The sequence below is a fragment of the Acanthaster planci genome, linkage group LG03, assembly GCF_054643075.1.
Source record: "Acanthaster planci isolate LZ-2023a linkage group LG03, COTS_SCS, whole genome shotgun sequence".
Taxonomy (NCBI): Eukaryota; Metazoa; Echinodermata; class Asteroidea; order Valvatida; family Acanthasteridae; genus Acanthaster; species Acanthaster planci.
In genome coordinates this window covers 15,869,988-15,890,985 of record NC_141779.1, presented here as the reverse complement: position 1 = coordinate 15,890,985, position 20,998 = coordinate 15,869,988, and the positions used below count along the sequence as shown (strand labels likewise).

Below are 20,998 nucleotides of genomic sequence, written 5' to 3'. Positions count from 1 at the left end.
TTGCAGACCTCGTTAAAATTGCTCTCAATGAATACAGTGACTGAAAATGTGTGACAGTTGAGTGGTTAAGGATTGTGATTTCTGAATCTTGGGCTGTCTCTGCCCTTTGTATGTTTACATAAACGTAAATACATGTATGAGACATGCCGTCAATCACATTTTTTTCAGTAAATATAGCCGAAACAGCAAAAACCACAGCGAAATCTTAATTCACAAAATAAACTCTTAAGATACGTAATGGCATAGACCATCAGCGCCTGCGTGCATCCATACTATTCATCACACAAAACATCCATTTTGTGCCCAGAAGCAGGGAACAGCTGTTGACATCCTCCCTCTATCGTTTTCTCTCGACGACAATAGAGGAAGGCGCCCGCTGTTGTTCCACAACAAGATAAAGTAAAAGGGTTGGATGAAAACTGATTCCAAGCTAAATGCCGAAATCGTGCAGCGGAAATGCTGTTAGCAGGCGTTTACCCCCAACTGAGCGATGGTCCTTAAGTTTGTGTATGTTTGTTTTTGTCTAGTGCATCTCACACAACCATCACGTCGTTCCAATGCGATTCACCACGTAAAATGTACCCTTGGCACCGGCTCTCTGTGTAGACCCTATGATCGCAGCAATAGCTCTTGACCATTCCGAAATAGTATTAGCATTTTTATGCACTGAAAATAAGTTTTATCTGAATTCTGTTCATAAAGATATAAAGAAAAAATTACATCAACCACAAAAACGAACGTGCTTAAATCTTTCAATTGTGATATCCATTCCATGTCATGAAGCCTTTTCTAACAGTGCTGTTAATCAAACCCTACAAATTACATGTGAAAATGACCAACCAGGACAATAATTTTGGTGGAGAGCAATGGACGGATGGACGGATGGAGGGGCAAAACGAGCCAAAATCTGTTTTGGCTCACTGCGCCCCCAGCGATCGAGTTTTAACGACGGATGCTGAACGTTATGAGGGCGCACATCGGATGGACCGTACGTATAGCATCAAAATGGCTGTGTACTGTGCAGACGCAGTACAACATGCAGCATGTCCAGCAGTTGAGACACCCTATCGCAGCTCTGTTATAAACAGCTCTGGAACCGTACAGAGCTGGGACCGTAAACTGTGCCCCCCAGACGCGATCTTCCAGTGACTGAATGAGCCAAGCTGTGATTGCCCCCGTACACTCGGACTAAAGTCGCGTTGTACACCAGATTGTGGATAGCGCCGGGACATAAATTACGTGTGACTTGATTCCCAGACAGTCTGAAATAATCTTCACTGACATTAACTGTGTTTTTGGGTCCCACCGCGTTGTCTCACCGAAGCTCATGACTACTTACCTGACTACAATGAACTTTAGAAGGCGTATATATTGAACAGACGGCAAAATATCGCCTTTAAGACCTTTCTAAAACCAGTTATTATTCCTTTCCTCCAAAGACTTCCTCCACGTCACCCATGGTACTTCATTCAGGTCAACATGGTAGATAATTGGATAATTCTTTGTGGAAGATCTTGGCATGGTTTTGTCAAAATGACTATCGAATCATCAAGTGTCGTAGAAAACTGATCGGCTCAAATTCTCGGGTTGGTAGATCAGAAACTCAAGAATGTCAATATTTGCACAACAAAAAGTCCAGGAATCACATCTTCAAGGTGCAGTGGAGTTTTGCATAATTCCTGGGCAGTGGCGTATCCCGCGAGGGAGGGGGGCAACTTCCCCCTTCCCCCAACGGAATTTATTTTCCAGAGAATATTTCATAGGTGAGTAGGAATGAAAGTAATTGGTGTATTTATTTATCAAATATTAGCACTAAAACCCTGAGAAAACAACACCAGCAAATAAAAGCATGGATGTCGGGACCGTGAGCAAGGCTTTTGATTTTTTTCTCTCAAAAATTGTGTTGAATGAGCCCGAAGCCGCATTCGCTTTTGTATCCCCTCGACACTAGAAGTTGGATACGCCGCTGTTCTTGGGGTACTTTCCATTGCCTGAGGTAAGATTGAGAAGAAACGGTCACATTCAATAATCGACCAAGTGAGACGTCCGGACTGCAAGTGTCTGACGCCTTCTGATTTTCCTGTTGGTTTTGAAACTTTTCTTGATACTGTTTTGGGAAAAAAAGTAGAGCTGATGGGACTTGCTGCAGTGGAGCCCGACTGCCGGTCCATTTTGTCTTTACCAGAATGACCGACAACTTGGATATTCTACGAATACGGCCATAATGTATCCTTATCATCCGATTTTCTATTGTCACTGCTTGTTCTGTGAATAATACAGACTTTATGCGCATGCGTCATGGCTATATCATCCACGGTTGTAGGTTGGAGCCCAGATGCTAAAAGTGATATAGGCCTACTGGTCTGTGTTGCTTGTTTGTTCCGTTAACGTGAATTGCCAGACAATTACATCGTGCCCTGTTTTCCTCTTACAGTTGTTATACAGGATAGTTTAACTTTTATGGGGTTGTGTATCCGTTGGCTGACAGTTTGACAAAATGAAGGAAATAAACGCATCAAATAAACTGGATTTTAAATAAATTGCGAATGGACAGTATAAAATCGTATCAATTCTACACGGAATTTCAAGACTAACTGCATAGTCGACAAAGTCAGTATTTTTTGCGTGAATACTATGCATTAATTTATTTCAACCATCAGTTCGAAATAAAAGGTTTACGGTCTTTTTAAAGTCACTTTTGGCAAGCAAAGGCCATGTATATGACACATTGCCGGCCTGTGCCCTTTAAGGCAACTTCCAAACGGCATCGTGGCAATTAACGGGCATTAAGCACCATTAGCCTCATCCTCCAGTCGCATTGTCTAGTTCTTAGGAGTCTATTGTTTTTTGGAGACTTCCAATTACAATTTCAACGGAAGCTAGCAATATAACGTAATACTATTAAGCGGTATCACCCCCAACACGAAACTTATATAAGCCATGAAGTTGCAGACAGGACAGCTCTCATCTGCCAACTGTTAACTTCTACTGCCAAACGGTGAATCTTTAATTACTACCGAGTTGTTGGTAATCCACAGTTCAAATCAGCTACCCACACGGCTGCAAGAAATCCATTACGTAAAATGATGACATCGGTAAGTTTTTGTCAGATTTACTTGACTCAGTGTTGGTACAGCTCAGCGACGATAACGCGGCATACTCTGTCGAGCTAAAGGCCTTGCCGTGCTAAATTAAATTTGCCGAGCTGAATTGCGCCAAACGTTGTGCTATTGCCATGCCAAACTTTAAACAAAAATGAATTGTTTGCGATCGGCATGGCAGTGGCACGGCGTATAGCCTGGGCCTAAGATCGACTACATTTTCCGATGACACCTTTCCACATTTATGACATCAACCAATCGGAAATCGATATCACCTCATGTTTGTAACTTAAAGAAAGCACGTCCTGTGTAGTTTGAATCTAATTAGCCTCTAATGTGTATACTATGGTATGGTGTACTATTTACGACACACATTTCTTTCCCTCTTTAGTCTCCCTCCAGGCGACGCAACTACACGACGCGACGGCACGACGGCTCCCTTGCGTCGTGCCGTCGGGTCGCACCATCGCCTTCTTGCCATTACGTTTGTACACACATGACGCGTCGCTTCGTGCGTCGCGTCGTCCCGTCGCCCGCCGCGTCGTGCGGTCTTACGTCCTTTCCTTGTTGCATTTTTTCTGCCTAAACGTCGCCCCTTCCGTCGCCCGTCGTGTCGCATCGTACGTCACGTCGTGCATTGCGTCGCCTATTACGTCGCCTGAAGCACGACGCACGACGCACGACGAACGACGCGTCGTGTACAGTCGCCCTTTGCTTCATGGTGTTCATAGAGGGCGCCTTTACTGTTTTCTTTCATTTCCGTCCCCCGTGCTTGCAAAGTACATGTTATTCGCTGTTTGGTGTTGATTTTTCCTTGTTTTTATCTCATCCATTCATCAGATAGGACTAATTTCTGTCATATTTTATAAAATGAAAAAAAGAGCAAAAAGAAAATCAGAATATGCAGGAACTGCTCTCTCAAAATACGTAGAAACCGGAAGCCCAGATTTCGTCACTCTTTAATTACCCAACCAATGATTTATTTTGTCTTCTTTTATTTCCGTCCATTACCGTCTTGCAAAATACATGCCCTGAGCCGCAGGCGTTGGGTCTTTTAGGAGGGGGGTTGTTTCACCATTCATCAATTATTCAAATTTCGAATCGGTTTCTGTCATATTTTATTGGAAAAAAGAAAAAGAGCAAAAAGAACATCTGCTCTCACATAATAAGTGTAAGCCCAGAATTCGTCACTCTTTAATTTACCCGGCCGATCCTTGTTAGAATGCCCGTCCAATTTCTTTCTAAGACCATTGATGAAGTTCCAATTTGTGGTAGATTTGTAACCTTATAAATATTCCCTGTGGTCCATGTCAGCAAATTTCCAAGTAGTACTCCCACTCCTCCAGACAATTTGTCTACAATTGTGCGACCGCAAGTTTGACCACGGGTTTAGGTAGTTACCATCCAGCCTGCACTATATTATTACCCTCAGAATATTCCGGCTTCAGTCTTCCTTCGGTTCAGTCTTCCTCGTTAACTTCATCAGCATCACACTTTCAATGGTAACAGTCCGTGCTTCTTAACAAAACACTGTAGATCTTACTACCACTGTGACGGAGTCTTTTTGTCCAATTCCGTTTGCCACTCTCATAATTTCTCATCAGATTCGCATCTTACATTTTTGTGAGCACATAATAACGATTGATGTTTAGTATGTTGGAATGGATTTACAAATAATTATTAGAAAGATCAGAATTAGAGCAGGAAAACCTAAAACATTGTCGTGGCTGACGTTAATTTAATGTTATTTATTTCCTGAAAACAATGCTGATTGGTCGCGAACCTCTTTCTGATTACATTTGATTTTAAAAAGAAGAAGTTTTCTTCAACAACTCACTCTTGATGAAAACACAAAGTCATAAAAAAATGCACGAAAAAGCACAACTACAGATACAAGGCCTGCTATCTATTCGCTCTTTGCATGCTGCCGCCATAGGCATGCAGAGCCTCGATCTGGCAGCTTTACTCAATGAGTCCCATTTACGTTGCTTAGTCATTTGATGTATGCTGCGTTCTTCTATCATGTATACCATACGATTGGACGCGAATTCTGACGCGATTGGACCAGCTGCCAGTTCGAGGCTCTGCATGCCCATGGCGGTAGCATGCAAAGTGCGAATAGCATGTACTGTACTTTGCAAGCACGGAGGACGGAAATGAAAGAAAACAGTTAAGGCGCCCTCTTTAATATGGTGTACTTTTTACGACACACATTTCTTTCTCTCTCTAGCCTCCCTCCAGGCGACGCAGCTACACGATGCGACGGCACGACAGCTCCCTTGCGTCGTGTCGTCGCGTTGCGCCGTCGCCCTCTTGTCATTACGTTTGTGCACACACGACGCGTCGCGTCGTACGTCGTGGCGTGCTTCGTGTCGCCTATTACGTCACCTGAAGCACGACACGACGCACGACGTGTCGTGTGCTGTCGCCCTTTGCTGCATGGCATGGTGTTCACCTTTACGGTTCTCTTTCATTTCCGTTCCCCCGTGCTTGCAAAGTACATGCTATTCGCTGTTTGGTGTTGATTTTTTCTGGTTTTTATCTCATCCATTTACAGATTAGGATTAATTTCTGTCATATTTTATTTTTAAAAAAATGAAAAAAGAGCAAAAAGAAAATCCGCATGTGTAGGAACTGCTCTCTCATAATAAGTGGAAGCCCAGAATTCGTCACTCTTTAATTACCCAATCAATAATTTCTTTTTAAAACCGTCGATAAAGTTCCCATTTGTGGTAGATTTGCAACCTTATAGATACCGGTACTTCTCTTCCGTCCATCCCGGCAATTTCCAAGTACAGTCGAACCTCGTTAAGAAGAGCACTGTTAATACAAGATTGTGCTTATAACAACGAAAACTGTAATCATTTGTTTCTCATTGCTTTAATTCCTGATCATACAAAGTTCCTGATCATACAAGGTTCCTGATCATACAAGGCTCCTGGTCATACAAGGTTCCTGTTATAACAAGGTGATTTGTATATTCCGAAGGACTTCTTATTAACGAAGTTCGACTGTATGTAGTACTCCCAGCACTCAGACAATTTGTCTACATCTGTTTAGGTTTCATCGGTCCAAATACCATCCAAATGATCGGATGCTTTCTAAATTCGGACGAAATGAGATTTCAATCAAAAGGTTTTTGCCGAACTTTACAACCTGCGGCTGTTTTATGTTGGGAACATCCATTCCTATTTCGAAACTTGTTACGTCTGAATATTTTGAAACATATTAGGTCTGTCAAATTTCATTCGAGTCGAAGAAGGCCATAATTGATCTGCAGAGCGACTTTGCCTGTGCATTATCCAGGTACTGGGGAATGTCCTGTGGCCTATGATTTTTTTTCAAGACCACTTACACGGGCTGCACTTATAGTGTTTAGAACAAAAGGTGTTCTTCTTGTTCGTTTCTGAAGGCAGTGCTCTTAAAAAAATTGGAACATTGTCAAGTCCGTCGAATGATACACAAAGTAAATAACAACCCCCATATCGGCCAATTTGGACAAATTGCAGTTCATGCAGATCTTGTTCACTAGCTTTAAGGTTTATACTGTGTGCAGTGTACGAACCAATGCAAACCCAACAGGTGACCAGGTGGTGCCTGCTCACCTGAGTAGTTAAATGGAACAGGTTTGTAAACTATATGTAGGCCTAGGTGCCAAATTGAAATCCGCAACTAAACAATTTCTCCTATACATGTATTGTAGCAAGCATTCAGGCGGGAAATCTTTGGTCATTTTGACACAAACTGAATGGAAATCGGTTCTCACCATCTTTCTCACGCGACGCTCGTTTTTCCGAGATAGGTCTCAGTCAGCATTTTTTTCCAAAGACATGCTTTAATTACACTCGTCCTGGCACATTGAGGCCATGAAATCCCTGTGACTGTAACAGTAAAACAATAATGCTGGACTGAACCGGAACTTTATCTTTGTGTTGAAATTGAGGTGTTTTACGTATGCCAAATTTAAAACAAAAACGGCGGTGTGCCAAGGAGATTTATCTTTTGGGGGAGTTTGAGTGGGGTGGGGAATCCGACCCGGCCCCGCAGTGAGATGGATCGGAGAAGCCCTGCTCTTTTTAGGGTTTAACGTCGTTCATGTGACAAATGACATTGCCTCCCTGCAGGACTAGGGGCAGATCATGCGCAATTATACTAAATTAGCCCTAAGATGTGCACAAAGAATATAATCGCCAAAGGTCGATAACTCAGCGTTGCATGTTAAAGTTTATGCAGTAAGGTGTCAACTTTCTGGAAAACTGCTTCACCCTTTAGATCAAGTGTACTCAATTGCAAGTGTTCACGGATCTGACAATTTCCCTGACGTGCAGAAAATTGTTGGTCTGGTCGCCACGATCGACGATAATAGAACATGATGCAATGCCTGGGTCGCAGGTGCATGTCAATTAGTTTGGAAATGTGCCCGACGTCAAAAAGGTATGCGAAATTGGACTCGGTAACAATTAACAAGGATTGAGGAAAGCATGGAGTTCTATAGACGACAAAATTGCGTCGCTTCGTCCCGACGCCACGACTCGACGGCCCCGAGTTACCATTGCGTGGAGCTGCCGCGCTGTGGTGTCGCCTTTTCCTACTGTAAAATATACAGAATTCGTGCTAACGCGTTTTGCCGTCGTACTGTCGCGTCATGACTTCGTGTCGTCCCGTCTTGCCGTCGTGTCGTTCCTTCCTATCTTGCTCTCCCTGTCGTCTCAATACTGGTGAAAAAAGAGGGCGCCCTGAAAGTCGGAGCTCACTCCGAATACCATACCAGGGTACAATACCAGGATACAATTGAAAACAGTGTAAAATCTTCACTGTTCATGGCCCCATGGCATGCATACCAACATCCCTGAGATTTCAGAAACACAAATGGATTTATTGTCTAGTCCCTAATCTTTCCATTTCTTTTCAATTTTTTGTGGGTTAGCCAATTACATTGTTAATTATTCCCACAAAACAAAATCACCCCCGAAAAATGATTTTTCCGAAGTCCGATTGCAGCCATATGCAAGTGGCAACCCTCAACTTTCTCGGGCACTTAGGACCATTTTTCAACCGTAGTTTTTAGCCCTTCTGCTCTCATATGAAAGCTCAAAGACCCAGGGATTTCATCCTGGCAGCGATTTACACAATCTCACCATTTTGGGGGCCAAACAATCTCCTATTCCAAAAGATACTGGGGGCACTTTTAATGCTAATGAGCTGGCCAGAAATTCTCACTTGATTTAGTGGTTTTCACCCTTTAACAGACACTATGCATGATCACGTCTTATATAGGCCCTATGGGTGCACTGCACTAATTCAGGCCCCTTTGAAAACAGTGTAAAATCAACCAAGTTTGGAGCCCCATGGCAGGCAACCGAAGTCCCTGAGGCCTCTCTAACAAAAAAAACAATGTGTTGTCAGGTCCTTCAGCTGTCATTTGATTTTCTAATTTTAGTAGGTTAATAATTAGATTTTTCATTATCCACCAAAACAAACCCCCTCCCAAAAAAGTGAACGTTCCCAAGTCTGTTAGCAGCCATTTTTCAAATGACATCCGTTGACTTTTGCAGGCTCTACTGACAATTTATTAATGACATTTTTGTCTGCTTCCCCCTGGATGGGAGCCCGTGAATCTAAGGAGTTGATCCTGGGCCATAATTACACAATCCCACAAGTTCTTGGGCCCCACAGACTCCTCTCATCGAAAGAAACCGTAGGGGTATTTCTCAAACGCCTCTGCCCGGCGGAGAATTTGTTTGTTAAATTGGGACGGTGAACCCCTAAACCACATGTGCACACACCCATTTATTCCAGGACTTGTGACATACGTCCTCTCTTGGCCGTGATAATCGCCAGCCATTTTAAATAAAGTAAGGCACGACGGCACGATACGACGGACGACGACACAACAGCTCGACACAACGGTGCGACGACGCGACAGCAAGACATCAGGACGCGACGGCAGGACGTGACGCTGTGACGGCACGACGCCGCTCATGAAACACAGCATAAAAGTAATAAGAAAAGAGTCGAAGCCACAATCACGACGACATCAAACAACATCACGACGACGCGACGGCACGATGCGACGGCACGACTCAATGCATTCAACACAGCATAAAGGTAATAAAAGAAGAGGCAACGTAACGACGCAATTTTGTCGTTTACAAGAACACCATAATAAGTTGTCGGGTTTGTGTGTCGGAGGATTAAGATTTATACATTTGTATACATTTCCGAACATTGACGACAGAATCCGAAAATCAATTAAAATGGGTTCTGTTCGGAAAACGTTGTTCAGTTTCGGAAATGGGAAGGAATGTTCTCGTTTTGGTCACACGACCGGAGCTGAAGATCTCCCAAATTGTTGGGATTGTTTTGGTCTGGGAACCAGACTAATTCAAACGTTGTGCCACTGTCAATGCATAATTGTTTCCCGTGATGCACTGCGAAGAAAAATAGATCCTCTGTGGCAACTTCATGGTGGTACAGTAGATTTTTAATAGCTGTGTAACAGCTTTTTGTATCCAAACAGCACAGTACCGGTAGAAGTTGTCCATTGGTGGAGGTATTTATCGCTTGACGTATTAAATGAGGTGACAATTTTTAATAAGATTTTGAAATGAGCTGGTCTATGTGGTCATCCCAGTTTGGCAGCGATCACATTTTTGGTTGATATACTTCACACACTGCAGGGAATTGGACGCATTGCCATCCTATCTGTGTCCTTAGTGTTGTGGACCTTCAGCAGTCGGTGTCAGGCACAACCCAGTGTGTCTAGTGATACACCGGAACAAAAAGGTTCCTGCTGCAATGTTTGTGGCCAGGGATTAATGATCGGACCTTCAGGAACTCCGGGAATTCCGGGTCTTCCGGGGAGTTCACTTGTTCCGTTCCCGGGCTGTACTTCTTTGGTGTCAATCTCTTGAGCCGTAGGACTGGTCTTCACTCTTATGCACACTTGTTGAAGAACGGTGATAACGTATTCGCAATAGGTGACAACCACTCCGGTTATCACCACCAATCCAGCAATTCAGTGATCCTTGTCTTAAACGTAGGTGACAGGATCTGGCTTGCGCTGAACGGCAATAACAAAGCTATCTACGGAGATCGTAGCCGATATTCTTCATTTTCAGGTTTCATAATCCGTTCAATGTAAAAGTGAATTGAATTTGATACTTTAATCCCATGCATCAATTAGATTTTAGCTCCCACCCTATAAAAGCTAGCCCATGGCCCATGTACACGCATGTATTTTGTGCATTAAAACAACGCTTCTGAAGTTACTAAATCCCCACTCAAGCCGAAACCCTAGTGATTGGATGTTTAACTTTATACCAAACCGTTTTTAGAACGTTCAATAAAATGAGAACCAACGTGGAGGGGAATTATTACTGCTCAGTCACAATTGAAGTCGTTAAACTTAGCCATCTCAAAATGATTTTGTTCAGTACTTCGGATGTAGTATTTTCCATCGTCAGTGAACAATAAACGTACTCCACAGAGGCAATAAACTGAGGATATTTAGAAGTTTTTCACTCAGCAAAATAAGAAATACACATGTATTAGAATAAAAGTAGGCCTAAGCATTTGAAACAACTCCGGTATATTCAACTTGATCATCTTTTATTACATTATCAGACCAAAAGAAATAATGATGGAACTGTCTAGGGGCCTTCAAAGGCAGCGTTGACAGCTTATACGCGTAGTTTTACATGTATTGTTAAATCTGACTCACTTAAATTGAAATGAGACATAAATGACCTATGCGACCACCAAACTTAATTTTAACGAACTCCACAACAGTGGCGCCATGAGTGGCACTGCCACGGTAGTATAGCGCCCTCAGTAGTTCCAATGTGATTACACGTGCGTACACAATTCGGCGAGCTGTTGTCACGAGGCCGGGTCGTTATTAAAACACGAATGCAAATGAGAAGCGAAACAGACTTCAAGAAACCCTGTACGAGGCTGACAGTTCGCCAGAGTGGCATGTCTGCAAATTTTGATAAATTGTCTTGAATTTGCCGCCTAGCCACTTATTCACAGCGTTCGTTTTCGCTTTAAGCACGAACTGGCCTTCAGTGTACAAATTCAATCGGTGCAGCGTTTGGGTTTAAACTTTTTGGCATATTATACTTAAGTTATTTCGTATTTACAAAATATTGCACATAACACTGTGTTGGTGTCTGTCATAAGGACGAGCATCATGGGTGCAAGGATGAAATGAAATCTTCCCCGGACCGTTCCCGAACGGTCATCGGCTTTGACTTTTGCTGGTGCCCACAGTCTTTCGATTTCTTAAAACTGGGTTGCATACCTTTCGATTCCATGGATGAAATACCAAAAATATGATGATCTAACTGTAATTTTATACGAAAAACTCGTCCCACAAAAAGACTAAGATATGCTTACTTACAAACAAGTGTGACGAGCTGTACTCCTGTTCAAAGTATATAAACTTAAGCCTTTTAGATAGCGTTTGTATATATAATATGCCTGTTCATCAGTTATGGACAGTAATAAAATAAACGCGTGCATGTAAACAGGCGTCAGACAAGAATTATCTTTGTTATCACACATCAACATCGTTGGTGATTGCAATATTGTATACGTGTAGCATACCGTACACAATCTAATGTTTCTTCAAAGAGAGTTGTCATGTTAATTTAAAGTACTGCATTATGTGAGTTTACTTGGAGCATTTTCTCTGCCTTAAAAATCTTGAGCATTTGAGGAACCCTTAAGTCTATACTCAACCATCAACGAGGGTGCTAAAAATCCCAATAATTTTTTTTTTTCCTTTGGGGAGGAGATCAGAATCTAGAGTGACAGACGGCGTAAAGCTATTTTTTCGCGTGGAGACGGTTGGCAATGGTTATTGTTTCTGCCATCGCTTTCATCACAGAGCGTCACCATGAGCAGCGGGACAAACACTTGTTGCGGTCCTCTAGGGTGGAATTTGTCACGTGAATGAAAGAAGGACGTCCCCACAGCGCACTGCGTTTGCCATGCTGAATCACATTCCTAATGCGAAGTTTTCTTCTGCGTTGAAAACAGCCACAAGAGTCCTTAAAAATAAAGTGTACAAAATGAAATTGTGTAGCCACAGTCCACTTCATGAAGATATCCTTCGTCGTCTTGTAATAAGAACCTCGAATGCGGCAGTAGTTAGGAACGTTTCCAGGCTGACTCTGTATAGTAATTACAGAAAACGCAGCAAACGTGCTTCTCAAATACTTTTTGTTCCAAACATTACAAAACAGTCTTCGCTGTCATCGTGCATTGTTACTTTTTTTTGCAAGTGTAGATTGACTTCTGATTGTAATATGTACAAAATTATATCAAATATAGGGGCAAAATGGCAAGTATGTTTCTCAGTTGTTACTGACGACGGTTTGAACCTGCACGATTTTCCCATCGTTAGGGCAACGAGATTTTGCGAGATCTCCTGGGAGAGCCGAACATCGCCTGCATGACCTTGTTGGCCACATTGCGCGTGACACTGCTCCTCCGCCGTTTGACCTGCAGCTTGTTCTTGGTTGCCTCGTACACCTCCTTCAGCAGGGCCAGAAACGCTTCACGCACCTCGGTGTAGCCGTCCGCGGCTGACACCTCGAAGAAGTAGCAGCCGTACTCCTCGGCCAGGTCGCGGCCCTCGTCCAGCATGACCTCCCGCCGATGCTCCAGGTCGGCCTTGTTGCCGATGATGACGATGGGGACGGAGCAGGGAGACTTGGTCATCTGTATGTGCTTCACTTGGGTCTCCACGTCTTTGAAAGTAGTCCGGTTGCACACGCTGTACACAATGACGAAAGCGTTGGCCCAGCGTAAGTGAGAATCGCGCTCAGACAGCTGCTCACCCTGCATTGTAAACATTGACAAATAATTTGATTTATACGCTTGAATTTGTTGCTAGTTTGAAAGATCTGCGAGACCGACATCACAACTCATTTATAATGGCCCTGTGATCCAAGAGTGATTCTTTTAACAGCACATGAACTCTTGTCTCTTCAAGACTACCCGAAAAATGTGCGCACTGAGTCCACACAAGCAATCCCTTATCAGGATCCGAAATTTCTACCCACTAGCAGTTTGCCATCAGTAGGTACTTGTATCTCTGGGTTGGCCACCTTGATGTGAAAATGAGGTACCGGTAACACTTTTCATTTGGGGAACAAATAACAATGAGGCCAACTTTAGGCCAACTTTTGTTTAGAGTTTAAAATTTGTGATAAATTATATCTTACAATTTTTAGCTACACCTCCCCCAAAATAATGAAAGCTGGATTTGGAACCTAAACTAGTCGGACACCAACCCATCTAACAGACTACTGTGAATATGAAATATTCGGGAAATAAGTTTTTTAAAATGGCTTCCCGTGAATAACGTCTGTTAATTGAAAATCGACATGAACGTTTTTTGACTTCTACTTTCAATGATACGTAAAAGACTATCTGTCTTTGATAGTTTTTACAACTTCAAACACGACATTTTTATCACAAACCTTGGGACAGGTGTCCAGTACCTCCATGTACACAGGAACCTCATTATGCACAACCGTCTGTCGGTACAGAAGATCTGCAACCCAAAACGAAAGAAAAAAAAAGCACAAATATATGACAATGTCGAACATGACTGCAATGTCCAGTATTGCTTCGGTGAAGTTATGGAGCCCATGCACATGTAACACTCAACATCCCCACCGTTACATACGGCAATCGTCTCCCGGGCATGGCACGCACCGACGCCTCGTGCCGTCAACTTGCGCGATCTATTGCGTTCACGCGACGATGTGCCTCGATAGGACCATTGTGAACAATTATGATGTCGTCTACCTGCACGAAGTCCATTCGTCTGCCGGATGTAAGACTTCGTGCGTTCTCAAATCGTTCTGCAACGAGTTTGAATCGTATATTGAGCAAAGGAGACGACGGTTTTGAATTGTAAATATTGAGTACAGGAGACTAAGAAGTCATACGTCATGCGCAGGCGGAATTAGAAATAATCAAGTAGGGGTTAAACTGGCATTATTGAAAAGATTGGTTCTAAGCAAGAGACCAGACAATCTTTAATATGGGGGGGGAGATGCTATGACTCAATGAATGAAAAACACAGGGGCGGATCCAGGAATTTTGGTGTATTTACTGTAAAGTACATGATACGTGAGTAGGCCCATTGGAGGATTAATTTCATACAGGCACTATTATACGGAAAATTTAAATTATCTCGGAAGTGAACGTTAAAAGCCATACAGTATAATATATGACTGGACCAGAGAGACATTCTCCAGCCAAAGGTGTTTGTCAAATTATTATTTCTCAATCCAAAACACTAGACAGCGTAAAACACGCTTCCCCGCTTTTTCCCATAGAGGGCGCTAGTCGTAACTCCTTGTCCAGCACGCGATGAACGCCGTCGGTTGCCCGAGCCCGTAGTAAACTGCCATAGGTGACTATGATATGTCTCACCATTCCGAGAAATCAGGCGAATAATAAGCTCATGCATGAGCTTATTTTACACCCTCTTACAGTTTCGGTTCACGTTTTGGTGCGGAAATCTTGGATGACTTTTGGGAGAAAACTTCCTGAGAAGATGACCATTCCTAAATGTGGTCCACTGCAGAAGTTCAATGCCATTTAAAAAAAAAAAGGTTTCCTCCGCTACACTACAGACTAGGAGACACTATAATGGCCACAGTCCATCCTGATTTCACAAGCTCCCATTTAAGAAAAGTTGATATAGACGGGCTAACAAACCTTCAAACATCAGATGGCAAAGAAATCGTGATTTGGAACTTGTCGACACACTGTGTCAGGCATTTTGGAGGTCTATCATGGATCTCAAGCCAACCTTTTTCTCAGTGACTTTCCGTCGTCCCCGAGCGCATTATGTTTTCCCGGTAGGTACGGGATTAGAGCCGACATCGAATCTCTCTGGGCATTTCCCTTTCCACCAGGGTTATCCCCGTGAAGTCAAGGGACAAATCCCCGCCTCGAGCGACATAGCGTCCTCCCCATGCGCTCTGATCCACCCGTAATCGCAGCGACTTAGGCGCGCCAGATCCCACCGGTAATCCACCCAAGCCCCACCGGGGTCGTCTTACTGCATCGTCTTGCAGCTTTCCGGATACGACTAACTGCAACTTTCCCACTTTATTGGTCTTTGTCCAAAAAATGACAAAGATGTCGCGAACATATACTAATTCAGGAACGAGATCGCACAGTTGATTAGTATTAAAATTTTTATTTCTCCTAACACATTTGATGCCAGTTTCATCCAAAAATTATATTTATTTTATTGGAAAATTCAATTCAATCCAAAATAAAACAATGTTGTTGACGATGAGCACATCCTCGAGTTCCAATGACCCAAGTCCGAACCGAGTCGCGTCCACGAAGGCTCCTCAAGACCGGTCTCGGAATGCTTGATAACAAGAGAAACCGCTGATAAAACAATGTAGCGCCCCCATATGGCAGTCACTCTCTAGAAAGGACGTTTAATTCCATAAATCAATCACGAACACGACGAGAAATTTTGAATCTAGAATCCCTTTATCGCTTCATGGAAGGTCACCGGCTTAAGAATGATATTATGGAATCCAACATGGCAGAGTGTAGACACGATCCCTGCCATTATATTAGTTCTCCTCTTGACCGTAACAGGAAAAATTCAGAGTGGCAGGTGTGGGAATACTGGGCTGAGGTACGGTCGGCAGCAGGTGGATGTCGAAACAGACAACCTCCACTATGTTTGTAGTGTTGTGTGATAAATTCGTAATCACGGCTCGATTGGAATTCGAAAATATAGCCTTCTCACGCATGCGTAGTTATGGCAAATCAAATTCAATCATGCTGACATCTCACCATGGTCCTTTTTTTTTTAATCAAGGAACGGATGATCAGGCGGTTGCCTCGTAATTTTATGTCCACTAAACGTTTCAAGTTTCAGGTGTGGAAATGAATTCCCGATATTGATATTTCAATAAGGGCCTTGGCGAGATGATGAAGGTTCCGATTTCGGATACGCAATCTGATGGGGGGGCGCATCACACTGAATGGGCGTCATCAACACCAACAGGAATTCTGGACATCGCTGAGTCCTTGATGGGGCCATAACTGCCACCCAAGACTAAATTCAGGCGACTGGAAATCACGTTTAGAAATCCATGTAGGTCACCGGTACACCATGGAGGTAGGGTAACTCCATGGGTAGGCCTAAAGTTGTTATCAGTTCAGTAATTACATGTATACGGTCCTTCCTATTACCCAACCCGAAGTGCAGCTAGCAGCTAACCGTAGGGATGAAACGATACATCGATAAATCGCTGCATCGCGATAATTTGTTCACGATAAGATATATCGATACGAATTTTTGACTTCGGTACTTTCGAGAAAATAAATAAATAACACAGCAGCAGCGCGTGCACCGAAACCACCACGCACGTTACACGTAAAGTGTGTAGTGTAAAATTGAAAATGCCACGAGTTTAAGTCTCACCATGGTACTTCAGTTCAAGTGACGCATCACCGATGGACCATGTCCGATTGCAGTGTTCATATCAAGTTACAGCGCGTCCAGACCACAAACTCAGCGGCAAGCACTTATGTCATGTAGGCCTACATGTATGCACATGTACATGTACGTGTACCATGTTTTAGGACAACACACACAGCGAAGCTGAGGTCAGCGCATGGATTTTTCGTCAAGCACAGCTTGAGGGCGCCCTATACGGTGCCAGCGGTAATGGACTGCTACCTTCCTTAACACGAAGGGTTTTTATGCTACAGTCATTTTGGGACCTGCATCTTTTTGCAACGTTACTAGCTGGCTGAAAATATGCGTGCGTATTACTTTTTTTGGCGGGACAAAAAGTTTTATCACAACCGCTACTGCTATGCATGGCGTGAGCAAACTAGATACGAGCGGATCTAGTAACAGTAGCAGTGCTGCCATTACCAGTGATACTACGGAAGCTTCTGGTATGAAGATTTCCCCACCTCCAGCAATCTTCTGTATGGAAACACAGTACACTGGTAAATAAATCCTAATAACATTTACGATGCTAATAAAGACAAGTCAATTCTGAAATTCAACCTTAAGGAATTCCAGTGGCTAAATCCAAATTAAATTTATAAAACAGCTGGGCCTATCAACAGTGTGAATTTTATAAATTTGATGAAATTACAGATTTTAAAAGGTTGATATCTTTCCAAGTTCATGAAGTTTTCTGAAATTTAAGTACTTTGAAACCAGCATTATTTTTCCTTATTACAGTTGCTTGGGCCCTGGCCCTGAAGGAGTTCATTTGTTATGATTTGATTTGTTCTTATAATTAAGATATATTGTGATAAATTTCCTATCGTTTGGCATGTATCATTATACGTATCGTATCGTGACACAGGTGTATCTTTTCAGCCCCAGCTAACCGTGGTTCGGGGACCGAGGGGGCTTACAGGGGTATCTGTGTAGCCATAGATGTATCATCGTGGATGATCCGATTAGACGCCATAACTGCAGAGGCACCGCACTCAGACGCACATTCTTCAGCTTGACGCGCGCGTGCATTTGGGAAAATCGCGACACCCTATTGGTCGATGAGGCGTGTAACGCGCGCGTACCACCTGTCCACGAGCGTTGTGCCACCGCAGTAATGGCTTCTAATTCTGGTGGTCGAATTACACTATAGCTCCGTATAAACAGGACAATCGTTTTCAGGATCCATCTTGTACGTCTCGAAGCCTGCCGAAACCTTTGGAAAATCTTTAAATTGTATTTAAATTTTGAAGACCTTGGAAAGAACGGCAATTTAGCATTGCCAAAAGATAGAAATTTGGTACAGGTAGTTGAACAAGTTTGATCTTGTCAAGATTTTGACTGTTGACGCATTGGATGCACCAAAACAAATGACAAAAGTCAAAAGTCATGTTCAGATTTCAAACTGTCAGACACTCCGTGAACCGTTATAAAGGCGATTATAACTCATAGGCTGGGAACAAAGATGAAAATGACATACATTACACGCTGACTGACTGCATGAAACGCTTGCAAGCCCCAATGGACAAGACGAATACTGATTTTGCCTACGTTCAAACTGAAGCACAGAAGTGTGCACACCTGCACGTACGGTGCACATGTCGGGACCACTTCACAATCGAGAGTCACTTGTCAACCATAATACGCGTCGTGTTGCAAGGAAAAGCAAATCTTTCACGACAACTTGAGCCGGGATTTGACGACCCCGGGCTTAACCTGCGTATTCCCCAAGGAAGACCCGGTATTTCCTAGTGAGATTATTTCTGTGATATTTGGACTTCGCGATAAAGAGGACCGACTGACCGTTATGCGCATGACCCAGTGCTCGGAACAATATCGACAACCGAGTGCTTTGGCGACTGGCAGTTGAGCCGAAGTAAGAGACAGGATTTCTCGGGGTACCATTGTTTTGTGACATCGGCTCCCCGGAACATACAGACGGTTCCTTGCACTTTGGGAGCCTGGGAGGTTGGCCCCTATAGCGGAAACATTTTAATGGCGGTACATTATAATTAAACATGCAGTCACACGCTTCATTACGTATTGAAGCAAACAATGACTTTTGCTCTGGGATGTGGAGGAAATATGAGAGAAGAACCAACAGGTGGCACAACAACACCGAATCCCCCCCCACGTTACAGCTCCATTTGAAAGTTCAAGGTTCATACACGACCGTTTCACGTTTTTTTTCCATGAGTAATATCGTTTGTAGGCCTATGTCTTGCCACAAGAAGAAAGTCAAGTCAGGCAGAAACCCACTACTATGAGCTCAGCTTGGAGAAAAATCCCCTCGGTATCATGGCTACTAAGCAACAACAAAGTCTGGCTATTCAGAACAGAACAACAGGCCTGGGGTATAACTCTTAATCCCTTTGTCCGTGGATTAAGGCGCACCGGCTGTTGATACCGATTCCTGAAAAAACACAGCTTCCCTCTTTTTGATTTTTTTTTGGGGGGGGGGGGATCAGAACTACCTTTAACGTGCCAACGCAGGGCCTGCAGCGCCGTTTTCGAAAGGGTGGACAATAAACGCAGACTAAATCAACAACTTCCACGACTTGAACAAATATCCGTGAGGTGAGTTTCAATGGGAACCATAAAAACGCCCCGTGTTTTGACAATAAAACGGTTCGAGTGGATTCTACCATCAGAAAATCTCACCCACAGATTTATAGAAAAGGTTGAAAAATAGAAAAGTCCAAAACATCATAGCTTGTAATACGTACCAATGTTAGATTCATACTCTCCGATGTACCTCTTCGTGAGAAATCGAACGGTGACAGCTGTCAGGGTAAACAGAAAAAAAGAACAAAATATTTATTTGAATTGTGAACAATCTCTGAAATTTTAAATCTGACACAAATCCTTTGTCGTCAGGTATGCTAGGGAAATTTCGAATCGAATCCATTCGTTTCATAATCCATCAGGCAACTGAAAAGCAGGAGAAACAGGAACTGAACATAGTTCCCACATTACATTTGTGTTACATTATAACAATGCTGCCAAGACAAAAACAAAAAAACTCGCATTGCACTATGCAGCTTCTTATTTATACTTTAAATTTTAACAATTTTTCACCGTGTTTATAATCTTAACACGTTCACGTGCAGTCTCATGGGTAAGTATATTTTTTCGAACGTCTAGATGAACACAATATTCATTGAGTCACTCTATCTATAAAGCAGGTTTACATCCACTGCTTTTCTTTTCAAAACCAGTTATCGTCGCAAGGCTTGAGAAGGCATTGACTCTGTCACTACCTATCACGCCGAATCACTATCTATACAAAGAAATCATTTTTATGACCCTTTCACGATAGTCAACCACTTACAGTTGATCTGGAGCCTCATTTACAACATCGTGGATGCCATACCTGGTTAAGATTGGGGTCACGTTTCATGAAGTTAAACCGGATTTGGATCCCTCAGAAAATCCCGGAAAGGTTCATCTTCAAAATCATTCACTTATTTTCCCCCTTAATCACAGCCCGGAGAGCCGGGAAAACCCCGAGTATAGAGATGGCGCCATTTTGTCTGAGTCTTTCCTATTATGGCCATCTAAGCGTATGTAGGGATGCCCGATGGGCGGCTTAGCTTAATCCGACATCTTTTATCCATTTCGCCCTCAACCGTGAAGCTTGGCGGATGGCCAAGTTCTCAATTGACCTGCTTTGAAGTTCATTATCGTAAAGCGATGTTGGATTACCCTTCAGTTGTTCTTGGGCAACATTGTTTGAGAGAAATTGAACTGGATTTACGGAAATGAAGTACCCTTTCTAACCAGTGTTAATGTAAGTTAATGCAGATTTGATCACTGCGATTTAAATTCTTAATCAGGCAATAACCCTTCCACGCAAGCCAATGCAAAAAGGAGACGGATTGCATAAATTTATCCACGGATCACTGCTCCCAAAGGGGGAAAAAACACAGAAAACGAATAAACAAAAAATGAAAGTACTTCGTCATGTGATGAAATCGGCAGAAACGTGACAACGAGAAAATAAAGAACAAGTCAGAATTCGTGAGATGTGGCGTGACTGGGCGTTCGAAATTAACGTGGTTTAAATTGAATGAGTAAATAAAAACGCGGAAGGGAAAACCCTAATGTCCGTATAACACAAGCAAAGTGCCAGCTCCTTCTGGGAGTTCTATTTATACTGCAGGAAAAATGGGCCATATAAATTTATCCAAAGCATGCACTTCTCAACGAGAGGGGAATTTGATGGAACGGACTTTACACTTTGGTTGAGACACGACACGGTACACGCATACAGCTGTTGCCAGCTTGGAATGATCTCAAACCATACGCGATCACTGAAAAAATATGGCGCTGATAAGTAGAAGAAAGTTCACATTATACACGCCAATTCACAGCG

At 43.0% G+C, this 20,998-nt stretch overlaps 1 protein-coding gene across 1 annotated transcript in view; it reads right to left on the bottom strand.

The window, feature by feature from the left end:
- Nucleotides 1-10,686: 10,686 nt before the first annotated feature.
- Nucleotides 10,687-20,998, bottom strand: part of LOC110991099 (ras-related and estrogen-regulated growth inhibitor-like) — a 46,228-nt gene continuing 35,916 nt past the window's right edge. Inside the window, exons 2-4 of the mRNA XM_022256267.2 lie at nt 19,350-19,406; nt 13,595-13,668; nt 10,687-12,950 (exon numbers count right to left, since the gene is read on the bottom strand). Of these exons, the coding sequence (XP_022111959.1) occupies nt 12,510-12,950; nt 13,595-13,668; nt 19,350-19,406 (572 nt within the window). The 3' untranslated portion in view covers nt 10,687-12,509. The remainder of the gene's footprint in view (nt 12,951-13,594; nt 13,669-19,349; nt 19,407-20,998) is intronic.